The sequence below is a fragment of the Cuculus canorus genome, chromosome 2 (genome assembly GCF_017976375.1).
Source record: "Cuculus canorus isolate bCucCan1 chromosome 2, bCucCan1.pri, whole genome shotgun sequence".
In the NCBI taxonomy this organism is placed as follows: domain Eukaryota; kingdom Metazoa; phylum Chordata; class Aves; order Cuculiformes; family Cuculidae; genus Cuculus; species Cuculus canorus.
The window spans coordinates 11,102,579-11,119,560 of record NC_071402.1 but is presented as its reverse complement, the minus strand read 5'-3'; the positions used below and the strand labels follow the sequence as shown (position 1 = coordinate 11,119,560).

General features: G+C 35.8%; 1 protein-coding gene across 4 annotated transcripts in view; it reads right to left on the bottom strand.

Annotated features, from left to right (window-relative positions):
* ASAP1 (ArfGAP with SH3 domain, ankyrin repeat and PH domain 1) overlaps nt 1-16,982 on the bottom strand; it is a 157,181-nt gene that overhangs the window by 34,216 nt on the left and 105,983 nt on the right. For all 4 annotated transcript variants that reach the window (XM_054057653.1, XM_054057654.1, XM_054057656.1 and 1 more), the window contains 8 exons: nt 15,884-15,984; nt 15,399-15,468; nt 12,956-13,043; nt 11,580-11,628; nt 5,914-6,077; nt 4,243-4,376; nt 3,093-3,184; nt 2,110-2,296 (listed from right to left, as the gene is read on the bottom strand). In XM_054057653.1, the coding sequence (XP_053913628.1) occupies nt 2,110-2,296; nt 3,093-3,184; nt 4,243-4,376; nt 5,914-6,077; nt 11,580-11,628; nt 12,956-13,043; nt 15,399-15,468; nt 15,884-15,984 (885 nt within the window). The remainder of the gene's footprint in view (nt 1-2,109; nt 2,297-3,092; nt 3,185-4,242; nt 4,377-5,913; nt 6,078-11,579; nt 11,629-12,955; nt 13,044-15,398; nt 15,469-15,883; nt 15,985-16,982) is intronic.

The window sequence follows — 16,982 nt, the reverse complement described above, 5'->3', positions numbered from 1 at the left end:
TATTTATATATCTCAATAGGATCCCTTCAAGCCTTCTCTTATCCAGCCTTTCCTCATACATCAGGTACTCCAGACTCAAATCTCTCTGGCTCTTTGTTGGACTCTCTTCAGTATCTTCAAGTCTCTCTTGTACTGGGAAGCCCAGAACTGGACACAGTTCTCCAGGTGTGGACTCACCAGTGCTGAGGGGAAGGATCACTTCCCTTGACCTGCTGGCAATACTTTGCCCAGTGCAGCCTGGGTTACCATTAGCCTTCTTTGCCACAAGGGCATGCTGCTAATTCATGTTGAGCTTGGTGTCCACCAGGATCCCCAGGTCTTTTTCTTCAAAGCTGCCTTCCAGCTGGGTGGTTCCCAGCATACATTAGTTGCATGGAGTCGTTCCTCCTTATATACAGGATTTCTCTTTGTTGAGCTTAAACTGACTCATACTGTAGGTTTTCATACATGTAACATATGCATTAATGCATTTAAATGAAAATATAAATGCTGTTCAACTCACTTTAAAAGTTGCACGAGAAATTAATCTAAAACCAGATTTCGTTAACTCCTATTGACCACAGACTCACAGAATGGTTTGGGTTGAAAGGGTCCATAAAGATCATCTAGTTCCAATTCCCCTGCCACAGGTAGGGATGTCTGCCATCAGATTAGGCTGCCCAAGGCCCCACCCAACCTGGCCCTGAACACTTCCAGGGAGGGAACATCCACAATTTCCCTAGGCAATCTATTCCAGTGTCTTACCACCTTCACCATGAAGAATTTCTTCCTAAAGTCCAATTAAATCTTCCCTTTTCCAATTTAAAGCAATTCCTCTTCGTCCTATCACTACATGTCCATGTAAAAAGTCCCTCTCTAGCTTTCCTGTAGGATCCCCTCAAGTAGTGGAAGGCTGCTGTAAGATCTCCCCGGAGCCTTCTCTTCTCCAGGCTGAGGAACCCCAACTCTCTCAGCCTGTCCTCATAGCAGAGATGCTCATAAAGGGCATTTAAAAAAATATATATGTATCACATATATTTAGAATTAAAGTCATTACTTTATTAAACATCAGAGAATTTACAGTAGAGAAAGCTGCTATAAATGTCCAAACTGCAGACTACATTTTAATTGATGTTCATATCTTTCTAGGTATCACTGACTGAGCAAAGAAATGCTAAGGAGCTAATTCTGTGGCAAATGCTATGGATGACAAATATAGGAAGTTTACTTCGTAATTAGTGGATTTGTAATGTGTTTCCATGATAAGCACTCTGATATCTCAAGTGATGAGACTATATTGAGCTTATTCTCTCCACTCAATACAAGCAGGCACCACATCCTTTGCCAATTCAGCTATTTTCACAGAACTTGTTGAAAACATTCTCTGAGATCTCTCCAAGTTGGATCGAAAAGTAATGGGAGAAAATATTGTCAGCCAAGTGGTTACACAGCAGCAATTATCTATAAAACCAGGTTACGTTGCTCTTCAGCAGCATTTCTACATGGATACTTGAGGTCAACCTGGCCTGATTTTTCTGAAAAAAAACCACCCAAATCTGTTAATAACTTCAGAAGGAAGATCAAGTATTCAGAATGCTAATAATAAGAAAAAAAAAAATCTCTATTGCTGGTTTAAAAAAATTGTACTTCTGTAAATGCTCCCTAAGAAGCTGTGAAGGCATCAGATTTACTCTTTCCTCATAAACATAGACTTGTATACAGTAAATAATATGCTCCTCCAGCAACTACTTAAAGCAGATATGATACTGTCTGCAGTATCAGGTGATCCTTGGTTATCAAGTCAATCCCTCTTTGTCGGCCTTTTCCTGAAAGAAACATACTGCAGAACAGATGCTTTTCAACATAAGACAGTTGCACTTAGAATACAGTATATTATTATTGCGTTTCACACTCCTTTAGATCAATTGATGACAACAGACGCAGTCTTCTTTTCCTTCCCCACAAGGATGTCACAGTAAGTAAAGGAAGACACCACCCCCACCCACCCCACCTCCTTTTAATCTGTTATTTCTCCTACTTTTAGCCTCTAAGGTAGCAGCCCTGGGTCCTGGACATTCTACAAATACATGTTATATAAAATAGTTTGCTTTGTTTACCTGATAAGCTTACCTGTCCAGGCTCTATCAGTGGCTCCATTAGCTCTACCCCCTCTGCATAGACTTGAATTAGTGCAAGTAAATCCCTGGATTTGACAGCCTCAAGTAATTCATTCAGTTTAGCTGCTGCAGATGCACAAGTCTTCCTAGAGAACTTATGATCTACATATTTAGCAGTGATAAATTCTTTACGTGCAGTCCTGTGGGGTGTGAAAATAGAGCTTGGTTTAGAAGTTTTTAGAAAAATGGGTCAACGATTTAAATTTAAAATCGCCCTGCCTAACTTAGGAGCTGAGAAAGGAAGCAGAAAACTATCTGACAGACTGATATAATTTATCATTATAATGCATGTCTTCCTTGCCAACAAGCCCCAAATAAAGTATCCATTCAATTTTATCCTGCTGTCTTGTAACATATGAAAATTACTCTGGGGACTAAGACCAAAGAAAAAAACAAAGCCAGAACTGTTATTTCTCAAGGAAACATATCTGCATATTAAAAAACAGGATAAGCATGAAAAGCATGCTAAAAACAGGATGAAAGAAAAAAATACTGAGTTGGCTACAAAACAGCGTAATAGGTTAAAAGGTCTTGTGTGGCAAACCCACACCTGTTACGCTCTCTGTGCAACTTCAGCACCACAGAAAGGAAGAAAAAGCACATCTTCATCTCAAGACAGGACCTGAAGCGAGCATCACTTAGTCCAGCTGCATCGATCACCTGAGGGTATACCACAAAGCTCGAAAACATTCAAGATTCAAAATAATAAATCTTGAAACCCAAACTTTAAATATTTTCTAAACTGAGAAGCTGAGATAGCTAAAATACGACTACATGACAAGAGACTGAACTATTAAGAAACTCCATAGTTGGAATAAAAAAACCCAGACTTCTGCCATACTAGCCCTCCTCTGGCTTGGTTACTGTTTAAGACATTTTACATCACATATATGGATTCCACAGTAAACGTAAAGAATTTACAGATTCAAAACTTACATATCACTTGATGGACCAGGTTTAGGTGAAGGACTAGGTAGATTCCCTTCCATAATATCATTAAAACTAGTATTTCCTACATTCTTGGCCAGCTGCAGTAAGGAAAAAAAATACATATATGGATGGGGTTTTTTTTTGACTCTAACAGCAACCTAAAAACTCGACTACTAATGTACATTTTTCAGATTATTAATAACAGATGGAACACAAAGCATCACAAAATTAAAGCACTATGATTACATTTTGATATAAAACAATTAAAAGTATGAACCCTATAAAAGGTGAACCCTATTATCCCAGAACTTGTACTAGTCACAGCTAATTATTTGTATTTGAAGAAATCTTCCACCAGTATAAAATCAAAATGAGGAACTAGAAGCATCAACGCTGAAACAGTGCTAATACACTGATGAGGAAGTTCCTTTTGGAAAGAAGCTCAGATCTACTGGAAAGTCATGCTTAGTAAAATTTGATTTAAATGAACAGTAACTTTGCAAACAACTCAAGCTTTCAAAAAGGGTAATACTGCTAATGTTAAACCTATACACAAATCCAGAATTGTATTCTCTTAATTTTCCCATGCAAAATCTCAATAACAAGTGTCTTCTCACATGCCAAACACAACTGAGGAGATAAACCTGCTATAACTGGTTTTCTTTGTATCTTTTTCTTCCTTATTTTTTGTTTTAGTAGCCTCACATCAAATTCATTTCATAACCATAATGAGTTTCTTCCCTCAAATTGAAAGATTAATCCAACATTTTTCTGTCAAAATTAGTGACGGTTATCCTCACTTGTCAAGTTAAATTTACTTTCATTTTTTTAAATCACATAAGATTTTAGACTGCCCTAATTTAGAGTCAAGGTCACCTAATGAGAAGCAAATTCAGATGGCACTAATCACAACCGATGTCAATATTCAACCTGCAACACCTCAGAAAACTAACATGAGAAGTGAAAAGTGGTAAAAGGTATCAATAATATGTAACAGTAAAACCCCTTCTGAAAGATACATACAAAAATATGAAGACAACATTCTGCAAAACCCATACCTTAAAAAAACCTGGCCATAAATTATACAACAGAATGTTTCATATACACAGGTCAATATTTGACTTAAAAAAAAAAAATCCTAAGTGAAGAAACTTACCAAGAGTTCAGACGTTCCTAACTTGTCTAATTCCAATGACTGGATTCGAGAAATATGAACACCCATTTCTCTGTGTATTCCAGAACACTCAATGCAGGTTAAAATGCCCAAATTAGTTGATAGCCATGTTGGATCTGTAGAAGTGAAAAACAAAGTATTTAATTGAAATCCAAGAAAAGGTTTTCAGTGGTGGTAAGAAATGCCAATGTATCCTGAAATGATTCCTCATTTTAAGTTTTAAGAAATGGAAATAAACTAAGAATACTCCACACTTGTCTCCAAACTGCAGTGCAAACGTAACCAGAAACTGCTACCTATAGAATTCAGCTTTTCCGATCTAGAGACAGTCATAAAGGCCCTGAATTTAGACTTCTAAATCTATACTGAAAAGCTGTATTTGAATACATTTAGGATTTGTTTCTTGTAGAAAGGTAAAGCTTTTGTTTCCTGTTTTTAAAAGGAACAGATCTCCCAAATGCCACTGTTGGCAAACTCCCTAATTTTAATCTTAACTTCTTAACCTTTAAATAGCCTCTCTTGATTAAAGATTAACATAGCATTTTCCAATACATAAAATACTAATATGTTGTAGAAAATTTAAGTCTAGCAGAAAAAAATTGTCACGGAGGAGATCTGCATGTAATATTAGAATAGATCTTATAAGTGCTACGTAAAGCAAGACCAGTTTTTGAAGAAAAGTAAAAGCTCCAGACGTATTTTGTACACATTTATGTCCTCAATTAATCTTTCCCTTGACCTTAAATAGTAACTGATAAAGCATTAAATCAAGAGCTTTAAAGCAGCAAGCTGGGGTGCAGGAGTGACCCTTAAAACTTCACTATAAATTAAAAGGTGAATGAAAACTGTAATGTAAAGTTTCTGTGGCTTTACACGTTGAAATAATTGAATGAACCAATTCCAGGATTTTTCATAATAATATTGCACTTTGTATTTTTTTCTAGGTATTTCTTATTTGGATCAGTTCTGCATCAGAAAGCATCTTCAAGATACATACTACCTACTTGGTTCCAAATGAACATCACCTCTTGGAGTGCCTCTTTAAATGTGAAAGCTTAACAGCAGGCAACTACCATATCAATTCAGTAGTACTAGGACAAGCTGACTCTTCGCAATCTCTAAGAGGAATATAACTGACCTGTAACTCTGTACTTCTGAATGTATAATCTGATAGGATTCCAACTCTGGGTCTCATTCTTTGCACAAGACTACTTATTCCACATCTGAATATTTTTGATCCTGCAATTCCAGTAGTCTCATGCCAAGATAAAACTTCAGAGTAAGATCCCGGCCACGTCAATTTTTTTGACAATCATTGTCTAAGCATTACTCACTTCTACTTAGTAGCATGCACAGGATCAGTGATGCCAAGCAACTTCCATTCAAGTGCAACAAGCATCTAGAGACAGTGCAACAAGAACAGTTCAAACTCCAGAGGGGCTTGAACTGCTGGAAGTAAGCACAGACAACACACAAAAATATTTTAGTGAATTAAACGGAACTAATGTATGAAAGTCATATTTGTTCTCTTAAAAACAGGTTGAAGACTGATCAACACATCACTTAGAAAATTAGTTTGCACTCTACAAACACCTCTTTAAAGAAATTATTTTTCTTCCAACAGAAGTTGATGACATTAACAAATTAAGATACCTGGTGAGCCACAATCGCAACAGACTTCATTTCCTGGTAATCTCTGTATGTCATCAATAATGGCTTTTGTCAGATCCTCTAAACTGTTTTCCCCTGTGCTCTGCTCTCCACGGAATGCCATATTTAATGCTTCTTCTTTGCTGTTAGTCAACACTGATATCCATCTAGCACAAGATAAAGACCTTAGTGAAGAACTGCGTTTGCAAATACAAATTAATTTATAAACTGAAGAAAGCTTACAAAAGGTAAGGTACAAAATATTAGTAGGGATATAGGAAAGGATTGTACTGTGTACTCGGGAGAGACCGAGTGGAGAAAAAGTGAGAGAAAGAAAGGAAGGAACCTGGGAAAGGTGAGCAAGAATAAAAAACAAAAAGTCTTAATTCTAAAGCCCCTTTGGTGAACAATATTAAAGTCAAAGCACTACAGTTCTCAGGTTCCTCAAATAAGCAGCAGCTATGGAAGAGAAAGGGTGCGATTAAGCTCCTGTAAATTTAACTGCTTTATAAGTAGATGCCCCAGAGCTTCCTGAAGTTTTACCCCACTATTAAAGGAAACAATTATAACCACTACTTCTCCAGTGGGCATCTCTCTCTTCACAGAGAAGAGAGCAAGCACATTGTTAAACGTGTTGATGTCTAGTTGCTTTTCCAAATGCAGGCATCAGTGCGCCAATCAGAGCCAGACTGCAAATTAATGAAAATTGCTATGGCAACAAATGGGGTAAGGAAAAAAAGGTGACAGAAGAGTCATGATATTGATCACCAATACAAAATTTTAAGAGCAACTGTTGACTGCAACAAATTAAGACTCTTTAGTGACATTTCAGGCCCTCCAACCACTCTGCAAGTTTTTGCTTGCATAATAACACTTTCATTACAAACAAACAAAACCACTGGCTACTGCCCTACAGGTGGAAGGAAAGTAAGGAAAGCAGTCACAGTAAGGACAAGCACAGTGCAGATGCTGTGTTGCCCAATTTAGAAAAATAGCACATTAAAAAAAAGTCTTCCCAGGCTCAGTGATTTTAGGTGTTTTTCAATCTACTGCAAAATACACATCTTTTTACACAGAAATATTTTAAATTGGCTGTGTCCTCAATCCATTTCCTGTTTACAACATCCCAGTTATCGGCAACCATCAATCTTCTGAAATGTAAAAGGGCTATGGACATCTTAAACTAATAACACTTCAGATGGAAATTCATAATTTCTCAGTAAAATAATAATAATGCATAGATTATTTTATGCATTATAGGGAACTTTATGTATATCATTTTGCAATACAGGTTCAGAGCCTAAACTGGATATTATATACTTCATACACGCATGGTTTTCACATTTTTATGGGCAGAGAATAATCTGGGAACTTGTACTTAAAAGAAAATATTTAAAAATTTCTGAGAAATCAACCTTAAAAATAAAAGAGAAATTGAAAGATTTGAAAAACAAATTTGCTCCATCATTTACATGCTGAAAAAAATAGATTTACACGAATCTCTCTCTCTAGGTATATGATAAAGTACAAGAACCCACACTAGATGGCATTCTTCTGCAACTTTTCTGATGAAATCCAGTGTTATTAAAAAAAAACCAACAGGCGGCAGTGTCTTGCTTCTAAGACTACAGTAATGTTTGGTTAAACAGACAGAGTAAAATAATCAAACTCAGATAGAACAATTATTCTGACTTTTGTTGACAATTTCTTTCAGGGTTACATTTTGCTTAGTTTGTTAAAAAGACAGAATTTGAATAAAACTCAACTATGCAGTAACAAGAAATTATTAGATGCAATTAAAAATAAACATGACATGACCGAGCCAGCTGTTAGTTCAATACAGATTTCCACATTATGAGTTTCTAAACTGTAAAGGTAATAACTTCTTTTGGTTAGCTAGAAGGAACCCGCTGTCCAAGTCTGCATGTCATTGCAGTCAGCTGTGAGACAGTTGAAGCAAGAGACTCTCAGTGTCAGCTCTTCCCAGCCATCAGCAGCAAGGCCCACTTAACACAAGCGCAATTAAAGAAACATTCTTAATCACTGCTGCTATTTCTATAAGAAGTCTCCAGTTGGTTGCCAGGCCCTCCTGGCATGCGGCACACTCAAAAATAAACAAACCTGTAAATACGGTACAGTTACTCAGTGTCAACAGTTTAAAACTGCTCTATGACTGCTGTTCTTCCCCTTTTTTCTTATCTGCACTAGCCTTTTTTTCCTTCCTTTATTTTTTTTTTTTTAAATTAGAGAATCACAGAATGGTTTGGGTTAGCAGGAACCTAAAGATCATTTAGTTCCCACTCCTCTGCCACAGGCAGCTTTATTTCACAATACCACCACCATCAAGCTAACAGTCAAAAAGCTGTTGATAATACTCTATATTGTTCTTTCAATTAATATAAAAATTACTCAAGTGTCACAGAATTACTTTGTCTTCTATCTAGTACAAAAAGACAGGTGTTCAATTTTCTACTATACTTTTTCTGGATGTCATTAGTATCTCATGGTCCTTTCAAGGATTTTGTTTGCTGGAGGTTTCCAGTTTTGAAAAATCTCATGGCACTAAACAAAAAATCTGGCATCACAGGTGACTCCTGGATCCAATGAAGGTAATGGAAGTATCATTAACCTCAGGTGGATCAGACTCTCAGGTTCCTCTTATTTTTCTTCAGTATTTCTAAGCCAATAAAAGCCCTCAGAGAATAACCAGGCTAATACCTTTTTGTTTCCAATAAAGATTTATCTCTGAATCTTCTGACAATCCTTTTTGCAACATTGTTCTTTCCAGGTAAATGCCTATACAGAACACTAACAGCAATTTTCAAACTTTCAGAAACAACTTTTTTGCATGGAATAAACAACAAATATCATGAAGACCTTCCAACTCAGTCTTCCCAAAGCAGAAAACATGTGAAGACTGTTGCTAAACACTAGACTGAAGTCAGGTGTGTATTTCTTCATAGCAAAACTTCTGAATATTGCTTTGTTTATAATCCAGGCTTTTCCTACAGAAGTGGATATACTCTTGACCTTCAAAAAGAGAGTAAAAAAGTACTAAAAGGTCATGTCCGGAGTATGTTTTGCTCTATCTGTAATAGATAGATGCAAATAGATGTAATAGATTTAGATGCCCCAAAAAAATCTGGTTATCCTAGAGGCCTGAGGTTACATTTCTTATAATACACATATAAATATACACATATACACTTTGCTCCGCCCCAGCTCCACTATATTTTATCTACTAGAGAAACTACTAATCCAGTGAGAATTCTGAAGGACAGTCAAGCAGTATTCCAAGGTCAACAGAGAGCTTGCTGAGTAAGAATCAAGAAACATACTGGACTATGGGAAATGTTTGAGGAGAAGCAGTAATGGACCTATAACAGAATGCAGGCTTCAGTGATTTGTGTTTAAACCATCTGCATGATTATTATTATTACTATTATTGTTACTACTTGGTTTGAGGAGCTATTTAAGGAAGCAGTTTAAAATGATCACTAGAACAATGCATGCAAGGTCAGTTAAACTAGAGTATAAAGAAACACATCTTGCTTTTTTTCTATTTAGAGGAGGCTGGAAGAAAAGCAATGTGAAAAACTATTTATGCATTTATTCCTGACTTAGTACACGAATAAAAAAGACAGAACATAAGCAGCACTAAAACTGAATGTACAAGACAAAACAAGATGGAGGAGAAAGGGACAAGAGGGGCACACATACAAGTCAAGTGGAAATTGGAACAAGAGGATGACAACTCTAATCAAGGAGCTACAGTGCACAGCTCCCACAGAACACCCTTAATCAACAAGGCTGTAAGTCAAAGGGTGCTGTTTGAGTGACACTTTTGATAATAAAACTATTTAGGACCTACCAGTGGCTGAACAAGGAAAACAGAACATTTGGTTATCTTGTAGTTTTTCCATCAACACATTAACAGTCATTCTAGTTCATTAACTTCAATTAACTAAAGATATCACACAAAGGAAGAAAATAAGCTCCTGTGTAGATCTCAAAGTACGTAGCATTACCTGGGTCATTTAAGTAATTTTCTGAAGCAGAGCACTTGTCTGAGTAGCATTACAATACCTTTTTCTTGATGGATTAAAGAGGCAACATGGGAAAAATCCACTCAGAGCTATTAGTTTGTTTGCATGTATCCTAACACTTGAATGCAACTAATGCCCCTTTAGCTAAATGAAACTTTTTAAACTTGCAGTAACATAAAAATATTCCAGTCCAAGTAATTTTCTCAGCCATTGGACTTTAAAGTGATAAATCAGACACGAGCCATAAATAAATGGGAACTATAGTTCTAATGGGAACAAAACCACCCTGGAATTCCAAAAGAAGTCCAACAGGCAGCCTTCTAAACTAAATTTATTGATCTGCCAATCAGAAGAATTAACTCACTCATGTATTCTCCCCCTATCCTGTTCATGCGTTAAGACAAAAAAATAAACTTCACCTTTTAAACAAACAAATACAGTAACACCTAATTTATGGTAGAGACACAAGAACTTCTGACTTGTCAAGTGCGTTCTTGATCAGAAATAACACTATTTTCTTCTTGACTAAGAAAATTATTGGAATAATTAAGTTACAGATTGAACGCAGTAAGCATGACTAGCAAGTTAGTTTTGCACTCTAAGAGCCAACATAAAGCTGTAGAAGACTTTGGAAGGAAATAGTGGTGTAACAAAGAACTCTCCAGCCTTCCCATTTCATCCATGTCTTCCAGTGCTAAACTGTCAACGTCACTGCCTCTAAACACTACCAAACAACTCAAATACCCTACAAACATTCCCCATACCTTTAAAATACACATGGAGCAACACAATCTTCCATTGAAATATGGACATGTAATGGAAGAGCACAAGAGTCCTGAACAATGAGGCAGTGTGGAAGGCTCAAGCTTGCTGCCCTCTTTGCTAGTAACTACTCCTAGAATTGTCAGGTGATGAGCATTAGATCATAACATTCTGCATTTTGATGACACCAAAAGCAATATTCAGGAGGAAAAAGTGGTACGTGGTTCTCAGGACAAGAAGTAGTTCTGACATAGCAGGAAGAAAGATTGTTTTAAAGGAAATAATTTGATTGGAAACACGCTTTAATGAAGCAAGTTACCAGACTCTATAGTACACAAATCTCAGAGATCTGATTTGCTGTTTATTTCTAGGCCTATGGTAGAAAAGATACATTACTGTAAATAATTTCTATGTGTTATCTAGATATCTGTTTTCTGTTTATTACTTTTAATTCAAAGGAGAACACAGGATGAGGAGGAAAAAAAGTAACTGCAAGTGAAGGTTGACAGAAAATTTAAGAAGAGTTTAAAAACATATTATTTGAACCTTAATAACCTGATCTGCTATACTATTCCAAGCAGCTGCACACGAACCATGTGCTAGCAGAGTACACAATCTAAGGGTTTTTTTTGGTTGGCTGGGTTGGGTTTTTCCTTGGTTTTGTTTTTAAACATTACAAGGTTCTTCAAAGAGCCCCGTAGCCTGACACAAAATAGTATATGTCTATATATTGACAACAGCAGGAAAAGAAGACAATAGGCACTACTTCTGCATTAAATGAGAAATCTATTTCCACTGTTGTGTGTGATTATACACACCTCTATCAGCAAAATAAACTTGAAAAAATGTAAACATTCTTACGCTACGTATTCCTGTTCATCTTCTGCTTGAAAGTGGTATGTTCTGTTATCTGAAATAAATAAATACATCTTTTCATTTGGCACATGATTAATTTTAAAACAGCTACATATTTATTACAAAATCTATTTTGCAACTAAAGCCTTTAAAAGCAATTGCTCTTAGCAGAAACATTAATACTTTATTCACAGATAGGGAAACTACTCTAAAAAACCCAACAAAGATGAAATTGTTAGTTTTGATTTACAGCAAATATATTTATTTCAAAAGTCCCGTGTTTAGAAATATTACAGAAAAATAATGATATGAATCAGATTTTGCTCTCCTGAAATCAAATCTGGAACATAAGTAGCAGAAAAGAGAAAAATTAATTTGTTCCTATTATATACTTTAACCTCCATTTGGGGCAAGAAACTTCTTTTTACTAACCAAAGGATGAGAGGTGAACTGGCTATTACCCCTCACATTCAAAGGCTGTGCAGACTGTCCTTGTAAATTTAAAATGCTGGAATTGTTTGTTGTTTCATACAATACACGTAAAGACTGAAAACAGTAAGTTGACTCATTGACTTGTAAAGTGTTTTTAAAAATCAGACTGCATACAAGAACCTGCTCTACAAGACCAAAATGGGAAGAAGGGAAATCACAGGAGCTTTACCACTAAAAGACCAGTCACTAACAATTTTAGACAAAGAGAAGGTTATTTTAAAAGGAGGATAAGAACAAGAGAAATTGGGTTCTCTGAGGGAATGGCCCCAAGCTCCGCCAGGGGAGGTTCAGGCTGGACACCAGGAAAGAATTTTTCATGGAAAGGGTCATTGGGCACTGGCACAGGCTGCCCAGGGAGGTGGTTGAGTCACCTTCCCTGGAGGTATTTAAGGGACGGGTGGATGAGGTGCTGAGGGGCACGGTTTAGGGATTGTTAGGAATGGTTGGACTCGATCATCCAGTGGGTCCCTTCCAACCTGGTGATTCTATGATTTTATGATTCCTCAACCCCCAGACAGCACTCAAAAAGCAAAAAAGACAATGAAGGAAAAACAAGATGAGGCCCAAGGTCTTTTCCGTTTCCAGTGCATACAGCTTATGTATGTTTCACCAAGCTGTTAAACATCTCTCTGAACTCAAGAGAACAGCACATATGCTGCATTTCATGGTTTGTCAAAAATCAACAGCATTTATATCACATATGCATACAAAAAAGTTTCTTTATTCTTTTATCCATTCAACCCATCTTCAAAACAAGGAAGGATTTGAACACGTGAGGCACTGCAGGTATCTGGATACAGACCTGAACTGCAGCTTTATTTTCAAGTATCTTGGAATGACATTTTTTGAAATCCCACATAAGGCACAATGGTACTAAACTTGCTACGTACGTGATATTAGATCAAAAGACTTCTTATCTTCAGCATTTGGCTTCACCTGGCAGGTCAATAAATTCAGTTTAGCTGGTTGCCTGTTGGACTAAAAAGAAAATTTATTTTACTTTAAAAATGTCTTCATTTGGGAATATTTTTTCCTTTCTGGGGATTGGGCATGTATGATATTAATTTAAAGTGTGGGCATGCATACGTGTACACCCTTAAAAAACTTGAGATCAGCATGACTTTGTCTAACTTGATCTGTTAGAACAGACAGATTGCTAAATCTAAACAAAAAACTAAAATCTCCATCACAAGTCTTCCTGAGAGCGATTAAAGGAATAAACCTTGATTTAGAATATGCTAATATCGAAGTTTTTACTGTATTTCATAAACAATTGTAAAACTATTATGCAGTTTTTCATTACAGCATGTCCAGATTCAAATTTTTCTCCCATTTTAAGTAAATCAAAGATACAATCCTAAGGCTTTACGAGCAGAATAAGAAGCTGAAGATACGCAGTTCCAGAACTTGGAATAAATACAGCTACTAATATTCTCTCTTGTAATTAGGTCACTTAAGACATGATGATTAGATGCCTCAGTAGTATTTTGGATTTACACAGGGTTTATCAGAAACCATAGAGATACTGAATTGCAGTTACCACAGCTGGCAGATATAAACTGAACATGAGACGTCAGTTATCAGTAGATACTTCTGAACCTAGTTATGGAAGTTGTTCATGTAAGAAACTGCAAACCAAATACAAACATAATGCAAAACCAGCAAACAAAGAAATATCCAAGTGTATTTCCCACATTGTCAAATATTTGTCAGAAGGAGCTCAATACAATATTATTGACACTTAAGGAGCAACAATTCCTTGAAGGAGTAAACACATGATTGGAGTCTCAGTTTTCAAACTTTAGTCTTGAACAGACATTTCATCATTGAATACAAGAAAATTACTTTCGTCTTGACACTGCAACAGAAAAGACCAAATGGACTGCTTTTTCACAGATACATCCAAGAAAAGAAAAACTACAATCAATACTGCAATTCAAAGAATTTTAAATTGGCAAGTCTTGAGCTTGATGATATACATTTTTTTTTTAAAAAATGGTTGTAATTGAACTATTATTAACCAAGGGATAAATAATTTGACTGACTCCTCAAAAAAAGTAAAGATTTCTTCCTAGCCACTAAAAAAACCACAACACTCCAGTAATAAAATGTAGTGCCTTCCCTTTAACTTGCTTAAGACAGGTCGTTAACTTTAGGTACTCATGGCTAGCAGTGGAATTTGGGGCAAAGAGGAAAAGATGGTGATGAAATGGGACCATATCCTTTAACAAGAGGAATGGGAGTTATACTCTTGTTTACAAGAAGTTTGTGTCATATCACCACAAGACACACCAAACAGTTTTAGCTCTGCCTCCACCGTACTAAGGTTGTTGCTTCCTCATGATTTAGCATTCTTAGGAAGACACTTCAGGCATACGCCTGATTCCCGGAACTCATTATGATCAAAACTTTACAAAATTTTACACTTTTGGACTCTGTCAATGCCATCTAATACTAAATACTCCCCAAGTTTCCAAACTGAGCTTCACAGATATACCACGACAATCCTTACAGGCAAAACCAGTTAAAGTATCCATTGAAAAGTCTGTTCTCTATATCTGCTATTTTCTTACCAAACAACTGGTAAATACTTGTAAGTATTAAATCAACTGCCATAAGCTACAGCAGTAGGAAAAAACTGAAGAGGAATTTCAGAAGGCTAAAGAAGAGTTCACTTACTTCACATAGTCCACAGGGAGTTTGAAATTAATTTCAAACCAGCCTTTACTCTCATTTTCTCACTCTAGTTGAATGATTTCATGTTTTTACAAAATGAAGGTGTAGGCAATAAAATGTTTTAAATAGTTCACATTCCATGTTGGAATTAAACATCTGTAGTAGATATCTATGTATGAGCTAGTTATTGGTCTTCTAGTACAACCAACAGCCAAAACTGAGTTTATAACAAGACATCTGACTGAATCTACCCCGATTCTTCTGACTACAGTTACCAGCTCTTCAGTGACTAAGTGAGGAGACTACAGGATCTTGCTCTGATGAAGACAGCTACACTGTAGACACTTCATTTTATTCAGATGAACCACATCCATATGTCAACATTATAGTAAAACCAGGTGTCCTGCTCTGCTTAACCTGAAGCACTGTTCCCAGTAGTGGTCAGCAGCAGGCAACTAGGAAAAACTTTAACAGAGCAACATGTATGAATGACAATATTGCCACTGGTAAGACTCCAACTTCTGATAATCCACACAACTTCAACAGGCAGAAAGAGAAGTGGCATCTTTTTGGTAATAGAAGATTAACACCAACAGATTTACCGCAAAAGGATAATGTTAAATTGTTATTTAATGAAAAGGTATAAAAATAACTTACCGTTGCATGTGATATGGTAAGAATTCCATTTTTAACAGTGCACTTTCTTCTTTGCCATACTTTCCTTAACCTACAATAGAACATCAACAATAAATTTGGTAACTAGACAGGATTTCAAAACATGTTAATCCCATTAACATTTTGAGAAGATGAGTCTTTAGAAACAAACAGATGCAGTCAGAATTTTACTAAATGCCTCATCAGAAAGAATAGGGAGATTTATGACTGGTCTTAATTATCTTTTAGAGATTATACAGACTGTATCTTTCCTTTTAATTGCTTTTTTAATGATTGCTTGTCATGCTTTTTATATTTACTATATTAAATTCAGATCCGTGTTCAGATTTGAATTGTGAAATTCCTGAGTACTTGTGGCACATACATTACGAGAATGTGCCTTAAGCACTCACAGTATAAGACAATAAATAACAGTGCATGAATACAATAATAGTTCTCACTACATATTATGTGCCCCAAGAACATACCCATCACTCTTCTTTAAAAGATAACCTTTCTTCTCACTGCCATATTCCTTATTCCCCTGAAGCTGATGCATACTGTATCCTCCTTGTCTGCTCTGTGAATCCTAAAAAAAAAGAGGAAAACACCATTGACATTTCCTGATATGGACAGTTAGTTTTCCTAAACTTTAAGCCTATTTTACTTCATTTCTTTTCTCTACTACAACTTCACAAACTAATAAAAATTTAAAATACAGAACTCCTAATGCATGTTTTACATCCATAGGAGAGCTTGCTTTTACATCACACAATCTCAAACTAACTGCATGTTCAAGATTGAATTTATTCATTAGGCATCTGAAGTATAGTATGGATGCAAATATGTATCTCAAAACAATGACTTTTTAAAATACAGAAATTTAATACTGCATAATTTTATAATCAGAGTAAAAGGCTGATAATATTTTAAAAAGAAAGGAACAGAATATAGCATGCATATATACAGAAACACATAAAAATAAACATAAAACCAAATGCTAATAATCACTACTTTGTTTTTAGCTAATTAAAAATACGTATGTGATTGGCAATTTTTAGTGAATGAAGTCAACTGAAATAACTTTTGGCCTGATCTAGTGAAACAATTAAGTGAAATGGATTAACTTTTTATAAGCACAGCAGAAAGATAAAATCCCCAAAAGTTCATTAAAACATTGACTTACTCTCCTAGACTTCGATCACGAAAGGCAAAAGCAATAAAGGAAAGAGAAAGCAAATAATTTAAAACAAGAATTATTATTTTGTTTAAAAAACATGTTCCTCGAACATTAATTTTATAGCCCCCTTATCTAGTAAAACAGTTTTTCCCTTTCTATCAATACTATTATAAAGGTGGCAAGAATTACCTTCTTAGGCACATTGGTGCTTTTTCTCATCAAGTAACAAAACACCATAACAAAATTCTGTGCAATCTCACATATATAACATTGGTTTCATAAAAGCAATGAAGATGACTAAAGGATCAAATTCTACTAAATGTCTTCCAGTCTTACATTCAAATTGTCTAGAATGACAGCTATATTGTACCCTCCAAACTGCAGCTAATTCTGAATTTCCATTGAAA